The sequence below is a fragment of the Fopius arisanus genome, unplaced genomic scaffold (genome assembly GCF_000806365.1).
Source record: "Fopius arisanus strain USDA-PBARC FA_bdor unplaced genomic scaffold, ASM80636v1 scaffold00004, whole genome shotgun sequence".
In the NCBI taxonomy this organism is placed as follows: Eukaryota; Metazoa; Arthropoda; class Insecta; order Hymenoptera; family Braconidae; genus Fopius; species Fopius arisanus.
In genome coordinates, this window is record NW_011887743.1 from 1,325,421 (window position 1) to 1,347,813 (window position 22,393).

Consider the following 22,393-nt stretch of genomic DNA (forward strand, 5'->3'; position numbering starts at 1 on the left):
CAACTACACGGTTTGAGCAGAATTTTTATTGCCGAATTTATGAGGAACGTCGTTATACAGCTAAAACACGAACACAAGTCTGAATAACAATTCTATAGTATTTAAATTGTAATATAGGTATCATAGTTTTTGTATAAACAAATTTCATACATTTAGAATCAGATAACATCTCATTACCTTCAATTCCTATCGCTATGTCCTGGTAAGTTGTAGTCAATTTCATGATTATTTAATCCCCTGTATTGAAAATCAAAATGTTGGGGATTTTTTGAGCGATTTTTTCTCTTCGGTTTTGTTATTGACACGTCCACTTGTAAAACGCTGTAAATTGGTAACTCGGGAAATGAGTGAGGATAACATTCGGATCAATCAGACCAATCGGGCTCCAACGAAATTGCATACAGAAAAAGGATTTATTTGAATCGAGTAAATGGTTAAATTTTTTTTTCCCTCACGCAATTCGGTAGAACTAGATTTTTATTTCAACTGAGTAAACCGTTTGATTGTTATTTGGGGAAAAAATTGTTTATCACAATTGAATAATTTTTACATTTGGCTTAACTCAATTAAAACAAATCACTTCAAGCATCGGAAATTCGAATAACTTTATTGGCAGCAGACTAAAGATGGTGTAAAATTCAAAATTTCCACTTTATCCTCTACGGCATCACAAAATTAACAATATCTGTCGCTTTCCACTCACATCTGGCTCCCAAAAAAAAAATCTCCGTAACGAATAACAAAAATTCAGAAGGGATTAAACCCCAATTATTCGAAATACCTATTAGCAATTGCTAGCCTGTAGTTTCCTGTAGCACCTCGTCGTAGTCCGCTTGTAAAACTTCACAAATACCAAATGATTAACAATAAAAATCCACCCGATATGTGATTGAATTAACAAGTTACTTGTGTTGGCAGACACATTGTTGTTTGCGGTCACATCACCTACGAGTCAGTTTCCCACTTCCTCAAGGATTTTTTGCACGAGGATCGTGAGGACGTCGACGTCGAAGTGGTCTTCTTGCACAGGTATGAAAAATCATTTAACAAAGCACATTTATCACTTTAATTCCTCTATGTTCACCGAAAAAATATGACAAAGGCGTAAGTATGAAACTGTCTGTTTGTAGAAACGATGAGTAATTGTTTGATTCGTAAGAAATAAACAATTAATATCGAAAAATTAATGTCACACTAAACATAAAAATGTCTCAATATATTTAGCCCCCTGGTAAGTATCCTTTCCAAGTGCGGATATTTCTGTCAGGTCAATAAGACGATGGAGGTTCATTGGTGCAACGAATTTTAATATTTATTTATTGAAAGAAAATGTTGGACAATCGTCGTCTGATTGGCCTGTGCATAAGGACTCCCCTGTGCTTACAGAAAAGAACCGGATCTTGAATTGGAGGGTCTCCTGAAGAGGCATTACACCACCGTGGAGTTTTTTCAGGGAACCATGATGAATGCTGTGGATCTAGAGCGTGTCAAGGTATCCTCCCAACAACACACCAATGTTCCACACTTGTAGAACTCAAAAATCCCAGTGATTTCAAAGATCAAAATTATTGTCTACAATATTATTTCATTACGGAGCGTTTCCATATTTTGGTTATAGGAGATATTAGGGATTACTCTGGGACAACTTGATGGATCGATTCTCCTCCGGTTGGTCGCACTATTTATTATTAAAAAATTGATACTCAAATTATTAGTAATTACAATCGGAACTCAATAAGGAATCACAGTAAATCTTTACTCTCAATCTTCGGGAATTAACGAATCATATATTGTAGGGGAACAGGGCAGGTCTTTTCCTCTATTATCAATCTTTTGCTTTTCAAAGCGATGGATTGAAACTCTGCCCCAACCGGGATTTCAACTCACAATCTCTCGTACACAAGACTTGCACTGAGCCCACAAGGCTACAGATATCTTTCCTCATGAATAATCCATTCTTGAACTAATCTCGGAGGATTAACAATTCAATATTGTCCGCCCGATTATCATGATATTATCAACTAAAAAATAGTCACATTCGATGAGCTATTGACAGAAAAATCCCCTGAGAAAAATCTCATGCAAATTTTCTTGGAGCTTCTCAACGAATTTCTTCTCATTTTCTCTTCTCCACTGAAGGTTTTGAATGATTATGAGTTGAGAGAGAGAATTTTTTAAATATATTTTTTCTCCCCGTACATTCAGCGACTTTTGCCCTCATTATATTTGAGAATTACACCAACTTATATCTATACTGTGACGAGTGGACGAAGTCTTTCATTGAATTTTAATGAACCTCCACTATTTCTTCTCCATTCTCTGGATGCTCATGAAAATGGTATGAAAATCTTAGCAGCCATACACACGGCTGGTATTAATCAATACACTCAATAAATTGATACAGCTGAGGTTAATTAAAAGACACCGTTAACACTCGATTATTCAATACAAAACACGTAGAAAAAGCAAGCGCCTGCGCGGCTCTGCATGAGTTATGCTGGTTATTTGAGCTATGGGTTTGTTCCAGAACGAGAGGCAGTTTTTCACGTAGAAATTATTTAGGCGTTAAACTATATTTTTATGTGTATGTTAAAATTCATTTCGACAGCACGGAGTCATGGCCGAGGATGAAGACACCAGTGGAGATGAATTTATTCGTTTAGAATGATTTTTTTACACATCTGTTAGTATTTTACTATATTTCAAATCATTTGTCGTGACAAGGACAATGAACGTGGGAGTGAATGATGTGAATGAATAATTGTAACATCAAAAATACATAAATCGTGATGTATCGAATCAAACAGGAAACCACCAGATCTCGAGCTGGAGGGACTGTTCAAGCGCCACTTCACAACCGTCGAGTTCTTTCAGGGCACCATCATGAATCCCATTGATCTACAACGGGTCAAGGTGAGTCAACACTGATAGCAAAAAAAAAAGAAAACAAATAAAAAACAATGAACAAAATAATAAATAACAGCTCAAGTAATAACCCAGTGACAAATAATAACAACAACTACTAAAATAATATTTATCTATTTGGCTAAATTAATCGGATGATTCGCACACGCCTCACGTCTATCTTTGACCTAATTACCTCTATGTACAGCAGAGAGAAAAATTTTATTTGGCTTGAGTATATTATCCACATTTGTTGAATTAGGTATTGAAGTTATTTAACGTAATTAAATATCCTTTTGCTGATGCAAGAATCCAGTTGAAATCGAGTTTGCGCGGATATAATCACCTTGGTTTCAAATAAAATTTTTCAATACATTCCCACGATCCTTCTGTGCTCTACCAACATCAGTCTCTCTCGTCGAATGTGTGAAAGTACTTACAATACTTGTCTCACTGTCTTTCTCTGTGCCTTATCCTTTATTCTCGCACATCAGACAAATGTACCTCCGTTTGCAAACTTCCTCGCACTCATCGCGAAGGTATTTCAACTCATAGATATTTTATGACCGCGAAATCGGTGATGGATAGTCTCAAAGACGAATGGTCTACTTTTATTTTAGTATTATGACTTTTTTCACGGGTTTCGATGTAGCATATCGATTGCGGAGGGAAGTCATTTTTTCTTTGAATCGGGTTTATGGAAGTTTTAGATTATTATGATGTAATAATCCCGCGAGGACAAATGGGCTTTCGTGATGGAAACGTGATTGACGATTGAATGAGAAATATAATCGCGATAGGCATAATGGGATGATTTTTCTTTTTGCTACGAAGTTTTATCGGGGCATGGTTGTTTGCCTGTATGTTCAGACCCATGTCAGAAGCCCATCAGGATGATTAAAGATAAACCTTTGCATATCGTGAGTCGTTTAGTCGTTGACGTGCTGCACACTCATTTACGTACATAAAAATCCTTAGTGTGTCCCAGTCAGTTCTTGAAATATATTTTTATCAATTGAGATAAAAAATTACTCATCAGTCCCATTTACGCTCATCATCCAGATATTTACATTATGGGTGATAGGCTCGATTGAGATGATCTATAGGCGAGAAATAAAGTCGTAAAGAATGTCAGATAATATTCTCCGTAAAAGTCACTAGATTTCCATCTAGCTTAACAATAGCGAAAAGTGTTGAAGTAGATTTTATAATTTTCATAATGTTGAAATTATTTGAAAAACTGAACATTTCAAGTCATACTCAAAACGATAATGGACTCGCCTATAATTTCACTTCATCCTTCACAAGAAACGCGCTTTAGTCTATCAAAAAGGCCCGATACTTCTCTCCTTTTCATTGAATGTGTACACAAACATGGAAATTTAAAAATTAGAGGAAAAAAAATTATTCCAATTGGAAAATATAAACGAAAGAAAAACATCCCTTCAAAAGGTTTACATATATGTTACTCCTACGGATAGAGACCCAATGCCTGCTGTCGACCCAGGTGGGTAAGTGCTCGTGCCTCTCACATATGTTTTCTTCTTTGATCTATCATTTTTACGATAAATTATTAGTGACTATATTTTTGTTATCAAGCCTGTTGTAATAGAATATCAATTAGTGATGTAGTGACTAGCATAGAGACGCACCCAATCGAGTGACATTCATGTCTACATGATGTACACATAGGAGGTATATGGGCTCATCGTTATTCCCTCATCTATTTTCGTAATTTTAGTGAAACATGAATTTCTCAGAAATTCCTGTTTTCCTAAATCCAATTCCCATATTCCTGAATTTTCATCTACCCTAGCATTCAGAGAATTTTAACGTACGTAACAAATTTCAACGTCAGTAGAGCGGATTTCGTATTATCGATCGCTAAATTTATGATTTTATGAGAAACGAGGATCCGAAGTGAAAGTGGATTTATCTCAATCCGCGATCTTGCATTTCAAGCGCCAGAATTCCCAATAATTTCTCAAGTTTGATTGATTAATTGATCGATTAACTGAAAAAACTCTCTGGATGCATTTCCCGGTCAATTACGTATTCTACCTCTGCGTGACATCCACGCCTGCGACGTTGTCCATTAATGATTAATTATACCTCTAACCAAGTAGTGTTCTCGCATGCTGTTTAATGGCGCTTCTGCGCGCTTCAATGACGTTGTTACAAGCGTTATGGCGTTTCCGATTGTGTAGGTAGCTCACAAGCATATGTGCGCCCTCTACAATATAACAAACATCACTCAATACATTTTACAACAAATAAACATAGTTTATCATTGATTTAACGTTCACCACTCAGCCGCAAGTTAATAAACGCCTTCGTATGCCCAATAACAGTTTCGACTACTTTCAATGTTCCCCATGTCACTAAATTATTTGTCATTTCCTCGGAGGGTAAACAGTGCCAACAATTTTTTATGATTCAAACAACTTTTCATTAACAAAACCATAAAAAAATAGGATAAAAAGGGAAAACTTGTCGCATCGTTTTATTTTCAATTATTTATCCCGAATGTGTAAACATACTATTCTGTAATAAAGGTCTTGAGCATCGATTCATCGAGTTTAGATTCCTTTAACGCACTTGAACTCTCGTTAAGATACTTTTTCGACAATTTTTTTTATTGGTCACACGTTAAAAATTAATTTTACGACAAATTGAAGTAAGGGGGTTTGGAGGAGGCGAGTTTGAGGCTTAATGTCTGGGATTTTATAGGTCCACGAGGCAGACGCGTGTCTGGTACTTGCTAACAAGTACTGTCAAGATCCGGACGCTGAGGATGCGGCAAACATTATGCGTGTGATCTCCATTAAAAATTATTCGGATGACATACGCGTTATCATTCAGTTAATGCAATATCACAATAAGGTGAGTTATTAAAATTGAAATACAGTCAATAATCCATTCATGTTTCGCTCAACCAGTGATTGATTTCATATGTGATTACATCATACGTGATCATGAAGCCCTCAAAGACGAAAAAATTGCAGAACTAAAATTTATTTCTTCATCGCAGCCTCAACAGCAAGATTTATCGTTATTCTTCACTTTAAGTTCTCGTGATCTGATTTCCTTCCCTTAGAATCGATTGATGAACAATCAATTGAATTTTTTCTCTTTTCTTATCCCCAGGCCTATTTATTAAACATTCCATCATGGGACTGGAAACAAGGAGACGACGTGATATGCCTCGCTGAGCTGAAACTCGGCTTCATCGCTCAATCCTGCCTGGCCCCAGGATTCAGCACGATGATGGCAAACTTGTTCGCCATGAGATCCTTCAAGACGGTCAGTAAAATCGTCCTCTGGAAAATATAAATCGCCTTAAATTCATCTGTGCATGTGTGAACGTCGTGACGTCGAATTTGAGTCTCTCCTCAATCCGAGAAAAGATGGAAAAATAAACTCAAATCATTTACATTCGTAAATTTTGACTTACAACCATTGATATATTCTCGTTTAGAAAGAGTCCACAATGAAAGATTTAACGCAAATCGTGAAGCAAAAATTAAACTCATACACTCGTCACTCGCTCCGTATTTCAGTTTCTGTTCAACTGGACACAATAAAATTGAATGAAAAAAAAAATAAAGAAAAAATGCCCCGCGAATTCAAATATGGAACGTAAAAATCGCTTCACTGTGGACACTAAAAAAGAAATAAAAATAGAGACAACACACACACCTCTACATGCATATATGTAGGCGCGCGTGTAATTAAGAGATGGTTGGTTGATTGGAACCAGTCGCTCGATATACAGGCATGGCAGAATGACTACCTCCGTGGCACCGGAATGGAGATGTACACCGAGACACTGAGCCCTACCTTCATTGGAATGCCCTTTGCCAAAGCCACCGAGTAAGTCGTTCCATGATCCAAAAAATCCTTTTCTAAAAACGACCAATTAAAATGTCAAACAAATGATCCATCAAAGCTGAAATGACTAAATGCTCTGATTCAAGAGACAAAACTTTGCATTGAATTTCGCAAAATACGGAATTAATAGCACCCCGCCCTAACAATCAATATAAACGCTGCCACCATTTTTTTTTGAGGTGGCCCATGTGTTCCTCCAATTAAATTGATTGAATTGATTTTTAAAAATTCAACTCGATCTTCGTTGCATAAAGTAGGGATTTTTCATCAGGCCCAATATTTTATTTTGACATTACATTCATTGATAAATTATTATTCTTATTCAACTACTAATTATACCGAGTTAATTGATGGTTTATTTATCATTCGCCAATTGAAATATAATATTCAATGGTAATGATGAAGTAGTGGCTGTGTCGGCTAAATGCCAGTTTAGTAAACGACAAGTCGTGAGTTCAAATCCCGCATCAAGTAGAATTTTGAGCTATGGTGGGCTCTCACAAAAAGATTTGTCATGCGAAAATGGATTGATACCACGTGGCAAATTCCTAGTTTCGCTAATATTTTTATCAATAATTCCCACTCCAGCGATTGAAAATCACGCCCATGGGTCACCTCATACCTATTAAAAAAATCTAGAGCTAATAACGAAGTTATAAAATATTTAACACTGAAAAAGAATAGAAATAAAATGGTAATTTGCCTGGTTTGCTTTCTTAAAACGTCTTGATGAGGAATTTTCTTTTCTTTAGCTTCTTTATTACTGAACTTTAGTCAATTGCTTTAGTTTTATCAATTGATTTTCAATAATTTTAATACGCTCCATTTCGTTCTCAACGTAGTTTTATTTTACTTTAAGAATTAAGTTAAGAAATATTTTTGAAGTCTCATTATTCTCCATAAATTTTTATTACCGAATTAAAGCCAATGGTAAGAATTGAGTCTCTTGAATCGGAAGAAAAAGGAAAAAAAGCTTCGCCTCGCCTATGTCTCTCACTACGCTCCACTCCGCTATTATTGAACCATTCTACCATAATTGAACGTGCCAAAACAACTGAATCAAATTAACCAATATATATTACATTATATATATTATATATATTAATTGTATAACTTCGTATCTGTGCTACACCTAATCGATGTCAACCACCCTTCAATGCTTCAGCAACTCCGTCTATTATTTTCACAATGTGTTGCAAGAATATGAGCAAAAGATGAAGAACAATCAACTGAGAATCGAGTACACAGTTGTTGACTTGATAAAATTCTTGTGTTTTTCGCATTGTTTATTGTAATTCAATCATCATGTACAGTTAAATGTCACTGAGAACGTAATCAGATGAAATAACTTCGTTGCATAAAGTAGGAATTTTTCATCAGGCCCAATATTTTATTTCGGCATTACATTCATTGATAAATACGACAGAAAATAATGGCCACATTAATCAAAGCAAAATACCGTGACGCAAAATTTATTATCATGACCAGATAACCTCATGAATGAAATTTTTCATCATAATTAAAATCTCAATCACAGACTATTTCCACCCAACACGTTTATCTTCTCCGGATGAATGATACGAAAAAAGAACAATGTCCCGATATTCGCGCAATTCGCAATAAAATCTATCCCGCCATATCCTCGCTTCAGGATTCACGATAATTCAATGGCTTCCGGGGTTTCCCAGGGAGAGTTTCGGGTCAAGGGGTCACGCGCGGTTTGTAGCCGAGAACTGCATCTGACCCTCTGGTCTTCTATGAAATTCTCACTCCTCTCCTCTGGCTCCCCTTCACACTACTCTACCCCGTCTTTACCCCCTATCCTTCACCACCACCCATTTTCGATTTCCCGTTGGGTATCAGGACCAATCGATCTCTCGGGTACGCGAAATTGAATTGACCATTCACGTCTCCACCGGCTGTGGCCATTTTCCAATGACAAAAATCACGGTCATCCCTTAGGAAGACTCTAATAACTTTTTATATTTTTTTTAGAGATTTTATTACATCCGGGTTTTAATTTCATATTACCTCTTTTGTCGAAATTCTTCCTAATATTCATTTAACTACTCTTTCGGTTTCATTTTTATAGATACTTTTTTTTTTTCATCTGGTTTTCGACAGGCGAAATTCTCGGACATCACATCGCGTCATTTCACTCTCGGTTTGGCCCGTACATCTTCGGCTCACATCGTGTCAGCTCGCTCTACCTACTACTGCGGCGCAAAACATCAGACTATTCGTTCATATTGCCCCATGACGCATTAATTATGCCAAAAAAATTGAAACAATCTCCCGAAACTGTGCAATGACCTAATTATTTCAGCTACTAAATCGACGCTTCGATTGAGGTTCCAAAAGAAAATAAAAAAAAATAATGAAAAATGCGCGCGTACGTTCACCATGTCGTAGCCACGAGATGAGGAATCAATTCTCGTCTCGTGGTGATTCAGAAGTATAACACAGTGGAATAAAATCCTCTGGTTTAACATTAATGCTAATGTGCACAACAAATGGAATAATAATAAAAGCAAAAATAAATAAATAAAAATGGAGGGCCGCGCTCGTAGAAGGTGTTGATGACGTGGAGCTTTGGTGATTGGTGTTTCAGTCGCCGGACACTCAGGCGTGGCAGAATGATTACCTGCAGGGAACGGGCTGCGAGATGTACACGGAAACCCTCTCCCCGTCCTTTACAGGGATGACATTTCCCCAAGCCAGCGAGTAAGTTCTCGCTGCCAACGGCTGCCACACATGCAAACTTACCCTCTCTTTCAAACTATTTTTTCTCTCCTCTTTTTTCAACAACTTGTTTTCTATTTTTTATTGAATATTTACACACTCACAATTTGTTTCTTCAAATTCATTTCACCCTGAAATATTTCTTTACAACAACAATAAATCACAAGTAGACGTGTTCGCACCCCCTCTCTCTCTCCATTTTATGGTATTTTTCTCAATTGCGTTCGTATTATTTTCACCCCGTAGTCGTGTCTATCAATCTATCACAAAATCACTCAGTAATGTTTTGGGAATTTTACCTCCTCTCTCTGTTTATGCACCTGAGTAGTTTGTACTATTCGCAATTCTCCCAGTGGATCGTCCAACCTTTATATCCATCATAAATTCACAAAAATATTTTTAAAAACTCTTTTATTTCATTTGTTCCCCCAATTCACTCGTTCATTCAGCATTTTTCCGCAAAGTCACTCGTGACGAGAATAATTCTTCGATTTTTATACTGAATTAACGAGTGAACGGACAAATTAATGAATAATGGCACTCGATCATTGTTTGTACTGGGGGTAAAGAACGAAATTAGTGGTGCAGGTTAACGAGCAAGATTTTGCGTGAGATTTACCCAGCGCTAAATTACCCAGGAATTTTGGTTGTAGTATGTACATCGGGGTAAACGCGGAAACTCCACAGGATAAACCTGATAGCGAGCCACCATGCCGAGAGGCTTATTGAGCTCGTGGTACGCGGTTAATTATTGCACATAGCCAACTAGCGTTCGGATGCCTCCGCCATCGAAATGAGGCTACGCCCCCCCAGTTCCAACTTTTTGTCATTTTTTTTCATCGAGATTGAACCACAAAAAAGTCCAACGTTTTCGAGATTTCTCAGTCTAAATTCAAATAATTATACCTCGGGTGATTTTATTTCAAGTCTGTCCCATTTCCATCATACATCCATTAATTTTTCGTACTATTGTTCTGCATATACGATAAAATAGTTATTATTGTTAAAAATAGTAATTATTCTTTTAATTTCGGGTGATTATCTTTAGGAAATGGACATGTTGATGAGTTTCTTCCATTCTCATCTTCCTCCCCAATTTATGTGTCACTTGATGTAGCATATAACACTCAATAATAATCTAATGAATTAGAAATGTTGGAAATTTTTCTGCACAACTGCATGCATGCTCTGTGCACTCTCCATTCATCATTTAGTTGAATAAAAAAATCATGGAAGATTGACGTAACATTTGTGATAACACGACTCGATGCAAGGAGGACGTGATCAATTGCTCTCATCCTGGAAACGTATTTTATTTATCAATTTGTTTTCAATTGGAGAAAAAAAAAACGGAGAATCCTTTATTTTTGTTCGTCTGACCACAGCCAGTTTCTACTACTGACCGCCCTCCCTGCAAAAACACCTGAAATCCACGTCACAGAATCACCTAAACAAAAAAAAATCACACATTCCCACGAAAAGCACATTCGCAACTAAAAAAAAATAGCAAAATTGCACCTAAATTAATAAGTCGTGACAAATGTCAAGCCTAGTCCAAGTGCACATATCTTCTGCAATTTAAAACTGCACAATCTTATTATACTTTCAAGTTAAAGAACGAATTAATTTCACATCCGCAAGAAGCCGCAAAATAAAATAGAATTTGTGGAAAAAAGACTAATAGTGAACCATCAAAATTAGCAGCCTGTTTGCGTGTGTGGGAGTGTAGCTAAAAAAGAGAGTGAATTATAAAAGAGCACCGCCCTCTAAACAATAAAAAAAAAATAGCAAAAATATCTTATTCGAATGACTGTAAATATGTGAATATGTAATCACGCTGTGGAGAAAGGAACCGTTTAGTTTAAAAACCAACGAATTAATACAACGTTTCGTCATTTTTAACGACTACTTGAACTTTTAGCTTATACTTAGAGAAGGAAATGGCAGAGCGTAATACCGTAACGATCGGTTTTGCAATTAGTCCGATGCTCAATGTGCAGCATGAGTTGAGTATCGTGTAGCAATATAATGCGTGCATTTGCTCGCTTGACTAGCCAATCTTATCCTGAATCTCTCTCACCCTCTCCTTCCCCTAAATTCCCTCGTTTCCCTTTATCTATTGGGCTGAAATTGCCATGTAAAATCCGCAGTCGACGCACGTGCGATATACGATATACACATCCACTCCATTCTGGCGTATGTGGATAGAAAATTTTCCACACCACCATGAACTCACTGTGTACTTGCCAATCGTCATCGTGGCGTGCGTTGAATCGAGTGTTATGCACGTATAGTCATTCATGCTGTAGATTCCAGTTGGATTAGTGTTTTTGTAGGCATGTGCATTACGTTTCATTGGAATTCTCGTGTACCGTGGTTTTGCCATCATGGACTTTGCTGATATCGCAGTGTTAATCTTGTCAGCTGACTCCTCTCTTTCATTTTGTGTGTCGTATTTTGGGTTATTTATGGATGTTTTGTTGGTGTTTATATGTATATTTGGTGAACCGAATATGGAGTATTGAAAATTTATTTGGTTTTTTTAAGAGCGAGGGGATTTACGGATTTATTTTACAGATTATTTTAACTTTCTCTTACATTCGAGAATTTTTTTGGAGTTTTTACTCTATATTCGTTTCTCCCATTTCTGAGTTATCATCCTATTGTTCAATGTTTTAAAGATTAATTTTAGTTGGATCCTTTGACACACGTAATATTTAGTAATTCGACATCACATTGAGAACTGATTTCTGTTCTTAAAATGACCTGTAGTAGAGATATAATTTGAGATTAATTTGATAAATTCTCGGTATAACACGTGATTGTCTGTGCTAGATTGTGTTTCACGAAATTGAAACTATTACTCCTGGCGATCGAGATTAAGGGTGAAGCGGGTGCGGACAGCAAAATCTCCATAAATCCACGTGGTGCCAAGATCGCTGCTAATACTCAGGGATTTTTCATTGCTCAATCGGCCGATGAGGTCAAACGGTAACTAAAACCCCATAAAAATCGTAATGTTTCCCAGAAATTGAAATCTAAAGAATTGTAACTACTCTTCACATTTTTCAGTGCATGGTTTTACTGCAAAGCATGCCACGAGGACATCAAGGACGAGACACTGATCAAGAAATGCAAATGCAAAAACTGTAAGTCATGTTCGATATCCCCCCAAAAAATCTCAAAATTTATAAACAAAAATTACGATTTCTCTACTAACAAGAAAAAATTTTTCATAATTCATCTGATTTTTTGCTGTCCAAGTGAAAAAAAAATCTCGCACTCCGAGTCTCATACAATCTCACTTTCTGCGAGTCACGTCGTGAAAAATCAAGTTTCCTTTCTTACAGGAGAAAAAAATATGGACCCCCTGCCATTAATCTTCCAACCCCGAAATTTCCTTTCCAAGGAGAGAACCTCCAATAAAAACTAATGAAAATTCAAAAGTCCTGCGGTGAGTGCAGAAACCATTAAAAAAAACCTGAAAATAATCCCAAGTGACTCGCAACTATACGAAAAAGCTTCCACGTAGGTCAATCGATCGCAGGAAGTTTTCATTAAAAAAATCCCTTGAAAAATCTCTCCGCAAACTTTTTATCCTCCTCTTCTCTCAAAAGAACTTTTTTATCCCCCACCCCACACCACACTGGATACTATCCTCTTGAATCTGTCTATGACATAATTAGAAAGAAAAACGTAATTAAAGAAAAAAAAAACAGAGAAATTCACATACCAGTGATAAACTATTATAATATATGATCTAGTGGGGCAGCAGCAGCGCTCCTGGGGCCGGGACTTAGGTAACGTCTCTAACTCGCTCGCTTAATCTCTCAAAACTTTTTACTACTAAAAAACTTTGGTCTGAGTATATTAAAACATATACTTTCTTTTATTTAATTTCTTCTATCATCGTTGTTCTAAATTCACCGAAAGTAACCCAAAAATCCCTTGGATTGCCATTACATCTGGCCTCAGATTAATTCCACGTATTATATTCTTCTATCTGTCTTCTCTGTTATTCCTTTGCTATCTCATAACTCCATCCTTACTCACTCTATTACCATCATGTCTTGTGTTGTCAAATTTCTTCCCGCTGAATTATCAAATCTGCCTCGATAAATCCATTTTAATTTGAAATGACAACTGCATTTTCATTTCAAATTCTTGGCATAATTCGCCCAGCATAACTCCAAATACTTCAACTTTTTGCGAGTAAATTGATAAAATAATGAAGGAGAAAGGATAATAATTATTGTCGATGAAAAAATTGAAGTATTCGAATGAGTTTGAGCAAGTGAAATGTTTCCCCTAATTTTTAATAGTTTAAGTCAGCTGGTGCATGACCACCTGACCACATGTTTTGAGAAGATAAAAAATCATGAAATAGCCTGCACCATAGATATGTGCCCTCCTTTTAATCCGTCCGCCTTGCATTGCATGTCATCTATAGCTCGGGTTGGGTCCACATCCCCTTTTTTAATAAAAAAAAATTTGCCTATGCAAGATGCTTCAGTCTGTCCAATCCTCTCGTCATTATCGATCAGCATAAAATCAATTAATGATTTATCATTCATCTGAAATAAATGAAAATAATCAGCAAATTTGGGAGGCAGATATTACGGTGCAAATATAATTGATAGATTGAATAATCGATGGATACTTTGATGTAAGAGTTCATCCTGTCGTTCCAAATGTACGAGCACTCTCACCGAATATTTCATTATTTCACTCATCAACTTTTTATTTTGAATAATAGATAAAATCATCACACGATATATCGACATTCACACACTATCTGACATTGACAAATAATCGTTGATATTTATTCGAAGGTATCACAGCATATTCTAAACCCTGGGCAGTCAAAATAAAAAACAAACAAAAATTTTTACCAGACAAAATTTCTCATAATTCCAATAGACGCAGGTGGACTTGGTTTGAAATTAATCAATTTTTTTATTCAGTGTAGAAGGATAAATGATGGAGAAATTTTTCCAGATGTTGGAATGATGATGATGCAGACTGGAATGGTGAAGGGAAATTCTGCATTACGAAGTTACCTTGACGGTACGCCTGAACTCCATCCACTCATTATCTCCTATTTATCCGAAATGTTTTTGTTTTATGTTTATTTTTTGATATCCCACTGTTTTCCATCCTGAAATGATGAGTATTTTTTTCTTTCAAGCAAGATTCATCGTTAATGCTTTTGCATAATGCAAGCTCTAACAAAGTTGAAACAATTTCGTTGAAAATAAAGCATAAGAAGGCAAATTCGTTGTTGATATTAAATAATGAGCATCATTAGTACTGAATATCCACAAAAAATAATTGACACTTAAACCTTGAATTGAGAATATTTTCAATTTATATTCTCGAAGCGAGGAGATGAAAAATAAATGATGAAACATCATGATCTATAATTAAAATTTTTTGGAAACAATCTATTTAACTATTTTTCGTGCTGATTGGAAATAAAATTCAAATGTTTCAAAAATATATCGAGAAACAATGCGCTAGCACTACCTCCACATTAACGAATGCATAATTTTTTGCTGGGCACGTTGTATAATCGTTCATGGCTCGAATCGAATGAAATAAACAGTATTTCAAAAGGAGAAAAACACTTTATTTCTCTCGATGTCACTCTATGTGTCCACTCAAAACGTAACGCATCACTAATGCTCTGTAAATCATGTGCAGTACATTGAGAAAAATTAACAATTAATATATTTAATTAACAAGTTGAAGAGCATCAACAAAATTTTTCTCAATGTGAATATGAATGTTCACAGGCTTTGATAAATGGTAACGAAACATTGGACTACCTGTATCGTATGAATATTGCTTGGCGCGTAAAATGAATCATTAAATATAGTTATTTGCTAATAAAAACAGAAGTAAATGTTGGCTTACGCTGTAAATTAAATCGTTCATTGTAAAGCAAAGTAATTAACGCTAGAATAATCTTGTTCAGCCGTTACAAAATCATTTTTATGTTATTCACAGAAAACTTCTGTACCCCAAATGTTGAAGAATTTCAAGGTAAAATGATTTACCTGATGATACTCATCCTCGAACTCCAGAGTTTACTTTCTCCCACTATTTTCTATCAACTTTGGCTCTTTATGCCGCTCCCAGTTTATGAATAGATCGAGCAAGGGTGTGGGTTGAAGGTCAACTCCTGGTGAATTATAATTCACCTGGAGTTTTGGTTCTTAAATTTTCCAGGGGAGTGCCGAGTGGTGGATGATATTAACTTCAACTTTCCTTTATCTTCCTCATTACCACGTAATTATCGTCGCCATTCGATGGAAGCTTGAGGCACAAGTATTTCAGGAAGGTTTCATTCCATTACCCCGATTTAGTGCCTTCTTCAATAATTATTGATATGCTGAGATTAAATAACTCCAGATGCCCAGGGTTTACCTCGTCTTTTATTACACAGAGAAAATTTTCTGCTCTTCTCCACTAAATTCATATTCAAAGACAAAAATACACTCCAAATGAGATTTTCAACCATAGCGAGTTTGTCTTGATAAAAATTACACTCGAGGAGTAATTGTAAATCATTGGTTATTCGTGTAATGTGAACATTCACTCTACTTCGCAAATGCTTTTCTCTGTGTACCTGAACTGTATATTCTTTTAAATTCTACTTTAATTTTAACAATTATGTATACATACATTGATTAACTGTTATTTTACTCGATGTAATATATATTCATTAAGTACGAACACAACACATGGCTAGGGCTCATAAAACCATACAAAAACAGAAACATCATTTGATACAGTTAGATCATTATCCATGCGATAATATCATCGGTTTCATCTCCATCCATTGATTCCTCTCAGCTTTAACGGAAAATCATTGACTAAAATAATGGCACGTCACATGAATTTGAAGGATAAAAATGGAGATGGATCCAAATCGAACCCTTACCTCTCTGACAGACCCACTCCTATGTGTTCCACAAAAAAAGAAAAAAAAAGATGGACTAAGGTATTTAGATGTGAAGACTAACAGCTATGGTTCTCTTCTCCCCTCGGGCAGTGGCGACATTCCGGAAGGGCGTGAGAGCCGTTCAGATGGTCGGAAGAGCAAGTACGTATCCCCCGAGAGTAGAAAAAAAAAACAACAACTGTGTCACGTATATTACAATCACCAACGACGTCGGGATATTTATTTTTTAGTTTCTATTATTGTTTTGATTGAGTCTGAGATAGCCCTGCGTTACATTACCAATCGCAGGCCTTGTGGTGGTGCCTCTCACGCTCTGCTGATAGATTATTGTTAATTGACCTCTGATTGTGATGAAATTTTCATCAATTATTGCAGCTTACTGAGAAAAAAATACGGATACAGCAGATTACGTTACGACTTTATAAATTAAGATAATCTAGATAAATGGGGAGATGTTTTTAGTGAGGGTCGTAGGCTGTACGAGCTCTCCCGAAGTAGCACGACTTCAGCCGGGAGTGAAGTCGTCTGAAACGATGATTATTAATAAAAATAAATTATAGGTGATTTTATTTACATCTGGATTTATGGGAGATCGAGATTCTTTACAAATATCGGTATGAAAACAGCGGATTGCGGTGGATTAGCCACAGAATCTGCGTTGGCAGAGGTTTAAAAAAAAAACTGGAGCTTTTATGACAGTCATTCCGCGAAATTTATTCTACCTTTTTGCTCTCATAACTCTATTTTCGAATGAAGACGTGGGAGCTTGGAATAAAGAAATAGCAGATATCAAAGATCGTAAAATTGAATGGGCAAAGTCTGCTGGGGTAGTTCCTTGCCAAAACGTGTTCCGATATCAATGCAATTGGATATTACTTTATGCCCCTGTACTTGCCCCATTTTTCCTGCCTGGACTCGAACTATTTCCGCCTAAATTTCGAGTTATTAAATTATTCCTCATCTAATGTGTTCTCATTTATTCGTTGCTCCGGGGAATATAGAAAGTTGGATATATTTGAGACGGTAGGCTTGTCGGAGGCTGTTGGAGGCAATTTCATTCACAATCAGAGGATTATATCAATTGAGAGCAATATCACGGGTTTGTACGCGTTGAAAACACTCACACCGTCACCGACCACTGGCTTGCAGAATCGTGTACAAAATCATAATTTCACGCCTATTGTTATTGTCCCGAAAATACTGATATTATTATTTTAGAGTATTTTTTCATCTGCCAATTTTAAATATTCCATTAAAATATGAAAGTTAACAATCGAGAAAATTCTGTAAAGATAAATTAGAATCACGTCAATTTTTCTCAATAATTTGTTTTCCGCAGAGTCGATACTTCAGAATATCCAAGTACTTTTTAAACATTGTCAATTGTCAAATTTATCAATTGAGTCTTGAGGAAAATTTTGAAGTAGAAATTTTAATTTTTAGTGTTTTACAAATTACTAGTACTTGGAGAGTTCGGAAAATTCATGAATCGAGCATAAAAATAGAAGAAAAACCCTTGAAAGTAATCGAGTCGTAAATAAAAAAATTCCAAAACAACAAAGACAGACGACTTAAAAAAGAACCGTCCCAATGTAGAACGTTTTAGTGTTTGAGCCCTATTGGTGTGGTGTTTATTTATTAATTTATTTACTGCAACTACGACTTTGAAACTGACCATTTATCGATGTTATTTTCTTTCCAAATGTCATAATTTTTTCTCTCTCTAAATAGTAGCTAATCACGTTTAAACCAGAGATGTGAAAAGAACCGTTTGTGAGTGTTATTGAGTGGTTTTATTGGTTTTGTCGGTGACTTCTTTATTTTAATTATAAAAAATATTCACAACAGTACTGCTACAATATTTTATTAATGTTGTATCGTTGTTAATGTTGATTTGAGGATCTGCCGGAAAAATAATCTAGAAATCACTCTCAGATAGATACATTGATGTTGATAATTGTTCTCAGAGACTTCATTTTTTCACCGATTTTAAAAAACAAGAAAGGACTATACGGAAACCAGTATGTATCCATCAATATTGACTCGAATTCTCTCGACATGATCGCAATATCCAACATTGTGACCCCAGGGGTTTTCTCATCCTCGTAAAAAAAAATCAATAACAGCTCGGTGTTTGTATATTCAGTGACAATACAGTAGTAGTTTATTCCATACAATGAAATAGATAGTTTTAATAAATGGATCATGTGAAATCATCAACGCAATGATCAGATAATTAGAAGGAAATTAAAAAAATTGTCACAATCCATTGAATCACTAATTCATGGTTTCATTTGTAGTTTACATACATTTAAAAAATTAATATCAAACACACTCATCTATTGTAATGGACTCTTGCGCATACACACTAATGACAACTGAACAAGTGTAATGAATACATAGAGGACAGAATCACGGTTTCGCTTTAATTGTTCCACTCGCTTATTAATTCTCCTTTTTAATGCTATTGAAATTTTTTTAAGGGATTAATTCTACTTCCTCTATGTATTCATTATTTATATTAAAAAAATTGACAACCAAAACTTTCTGACAAACTAACCGTCTATGTGTCTATGTGCCTGATACCCCTTCGTCCTCCACGTACTCCGTAGGTGAAGACTTCTCGTACGCAAGTAAGTCAAAATTATCCGAGGATAAAGGAACAAAAATTATAAAAAATAAATTAAAAATCCAATAGTATAATTCGAGCATAACCGAAACTCAATTCAATAAATTTGATATATCATTGTGAATACTAGGGATTAACATGTCACCAAAATATATATGAATCAATATCATATTGAAGTAATTAGATGTATAGGATACGTGCAATCATCAATTACACAGCGAAATAATGCTGTTCATTTGACATTCATTGAGAATATTTTGTGCATTTGTCCGAGTTATTCGTCGTGTTCACATGCTACTCTAATTTTAACACGATATTCTCCAATTCAATATCAAGATTTATAGTTACGGAGATATTTGGTAAATGCACATGAAATATTTATCATTGCCAACATATTTTTATGACGTCACGTCGGCCCAACACTGGCTGCTACACAGTAGATTAAAATAATCACAAAGAAAATTAATTGCACACCCACGACCCCATGCCTTTTATTCTCTCTTTGCTCTCCAATTTCTTCCATCAAGTCCACATAATTTTTAACCGTTAATAACTCTTTCACACCCAATAGCATGTCTCTTCTCCTTTTTCTCCTTCAAGCGAAATACGACACGCACACTTAATTAATATTAGTTAATATGGATGATAAGTGTAGTGTTGAAGTATTTTAGAATGTTCTAGAGTATTTTTTTAATCTTCGACAAAATCCACATGAAATTCATTGTTTTTTTCGTCATGGAAAATAACGGCGAACAATTACCGCGTTCAAGAGTTGATGCAACTCGATAACTCGTCATATTGGAATTCAATTAGTTTCATGTCTGGTGTATTTTGTGCACGGCGCATGTGGTAATTATTAAAATAGTTGGCAGTCTCGTCTAACGACCTCTCCACAACGAGCCGACCATAATAAACTATAAAGGCCATTCTGCATAATTAATAATTCTATCGGCGTAAAAATTCATTGAGCTCGTTGTAGGGAATCGGAAAGAGAGAAATTAAATACCTTCGTTTGTGAATGGAGGTATAACGATTAAACTAAATGTTTAGAGTAGAATATGAATGATCGTTCCAGCCGCAAGAAATTCTAATAATTAAAAATCATCATTTAGTCATCGTCGACGGTCAAAGAATGTGTAAATACGTCCTTTAGCGTTAGGTTGATTCAGGTACGTATGTCGAGAGGACTAATTTATTAAATCATGGAATTTTTATCAAAATGTCAATATTAAAATTAATCCATCACTGAGTTGATCATCACTGATGAAATTATAGAATTCCATCATTTTATTCCACACGAGTTTTTGCTAGTACCGGATTTTGGAAGATTTAAATTCAATTAAAATTAAAATTAAATTAAAATCTTAAATCTGTTCAGGAAAAGTTGAGCGTTACAGATGGAATTGTGTGAGTTCATATCTCAGTTTAAGGCTGGAACGATCAGTTGGAGGTTCAGCGCAATAATGATAGATTATTGTGTAGATTTAAAAGGACTTAGGCCTTGTTTAATATCTAGGGGTAGGGGTAGCTAACATGTGTAGTGGTTTGTTACAGACGACCATCATCCTCCCCCCACATTCACTCCGCCAGAACTGCCCAAGATGGTTCACGTGAGAGGTACAGTTACACCTCAGTCAAAGCCATGCTACAGTCTCGCAAGCTGCACTCCTAATAATATTATTGTTAATTTATATTATAAGCATCATCATGACTTATTAATTCCTTATAATTCTGAGTTGCAAAACTTAATAATCCACCCATTCATTTTTCAAAATTAGTTCAAAAATAGTTTTTGCGAGGAATTTTCTCAGTTAAACTAATTTTTTTACCACATATTATTACTGTAAAAATTATTGAGTTTTACAACATGATTACTTAATTCATTTCATAATTTTTTAACATTCACAGAAGTGAAATGAATAATTCATCGATAGTTGTCTTCCATTAAGTTAATTAATTTCTATAACAATGAAATCCTAAAATTTTATTGATTCAGTTATGTTACGTAATGGCTGAATGAGACTTTTCAGTAAATAATTTATTTTCAATCTACACTTTGTTTTTTGCATGTTTTTTACACCTATTTTTATTCTACTGCAATAATCTCACAGAATTGTGTTAAATAGTGTTGAGTATTTTTTCTCCAATCCTTTTTTTGTTATCAGTAGTACATCAATTTTTTATTATTCATTTGCAAATTAATTTGCGCGTATCTCTGGCATTTAAATAATGCCTAGGATGAGGTATGCGCGTCTGTACGCATGGGGGGCTGTAGGTCGCCTAACCGAAAATCACTGTAAAACGCTCTCGATTTTATCACCATCGGGGGGAGCAAAAAATGTGCTCGTGTTTATAATTGTCATTCCAAAATTGATCATTTTGTGCTTTAATAGCTTCACACAAATAATCAGTAATTGCGTATTAATTATTTCGTATGAATTTTAGGTGAAATCAGTCGAGACCGAGATGATCCAAATGGTAAATTACTTGGATTATTTTTGTTTCCACAAATTCATTTTTCCTTGTCCCCTTACACAAGCTTAAAACCAAATTTACATATTAATTGTAATCTTAAATTTATTTGTAGCCATGAGGAATCACCGTAACTCCGTAGGAATGACAACAATGAATTCAACAAAGCAAGTGAATAAAGTCAAGCCAAATGTCAACAGAGCAACCAGTGATAGCTTATCCAGTCCCAATCATCCGTACAATCAGAGGTACCAGTTAAAACGGTGCCCCCTGACTTCATAATTTCTTTTTTTTTTCAATCATCATCACTCATTCCACACTCATCACCACCATCAAAACCCCATCTCATGATCACTCACCCGAATCAAAAAAAAAAAGAAATGAAAAATTCAAACCACTCCATACAAACTCTATCCAGAAATTATTCAAGAAAACCAAATTACTCAACTGAATTTCTCGTAATTGCTCTTCACTAAAGTCTATCTCTAACTCTTCTCTGTATTTCTCTATCTCGAGGCTTCTGATTTTAGATAGTAGTACATTCGAATTAAAATCATAAATAAAACTAATCGATTAGCGATGAGCACCGGTTCAGCAAATATCCAAGCACATTTAATGCATTCGTTGATTTATTATCAAAGCATGAGCCAATTATTTTTATTTCAAAATTGATAGGTTAAATATACGTCCTGAGTGATGCATGAGTTATAAATAAAATAATGAACTCATTATTGAAACAAAAGATGAAAAATAAACGGTTATAGACACCGATACGAATTTTCATGGTA

The 22,393-nt window shown here is 35.4% G+C and overlaps 1 protein-coding gene across 17 annotated transcripts in view; it reads left to right on the forward strand.

Annotated features, from left to right (window-relative positions):
- The window catches only part of slo (calcium-activated potassium channel slo), a 75,523-nt gene that overhangs the window by 48,586 nt on the left and 4,544 nt on the right, over window positions 1-22,393 (forward strand). For 3 of the 17 annotated variants that reach the window (XM_011313139.1, XM_011313129.1, XM_011313209.1), the window contains 12 exons: window positions 919-1,029; window positions 2,808-2,913; window positions 5,635-5,787; window positions 6,052-6,207; window positions 9,407-9,519; window positions 12,373-12,528; window positions 12,610-12,686; window positions 16,595-16,645; window positions 19,117-19,137; window positions 20,688-20,750; window positions 21,579-21,611; window positions 21,721-21,853. In XM_011313139.1, the coding sequence (XP_011311441.1) occupies window positions 919-1,029; window positions 2,808-2,913; window positions 5,635-5,787; window positions 6,052-6,207; window positions 9,407-9,519; window positions 12,373-12,528; window positions 12,610-12,686; window positions 16,595-16,645; window positions 19,117-19,137; window positions 20,688-20,750; window positions 21,579-21,611; window positions 21,721-21,853 (1,173 nt within the window). Of the gene's footprint in view, window positions 1-918; window positions 1,030-1,386; window positions 1,493-2,807; window positions 2,914-5,634; window positions 5,788-6,051; window positions 6,208-6,679; window positions 6,778-9,406; window positions 9,520-12,372; window positions 12,529-12,609; window positions 12,687-13,301; window positions 13,338-14,535; window positions 14,605-16,594; window positions 16,646-19,116; window positions 19,138-20,687; window positions 20,751-21,578; window positions 21,612-21,720; window positions 21,854-22,393 lie in introns of all 17 variants that reach the window. The other 14 variants (XM_011313172.1, XM_011313233.1, XM_011313148.1 and 11 more) reach the window with 13 other exon arrangements.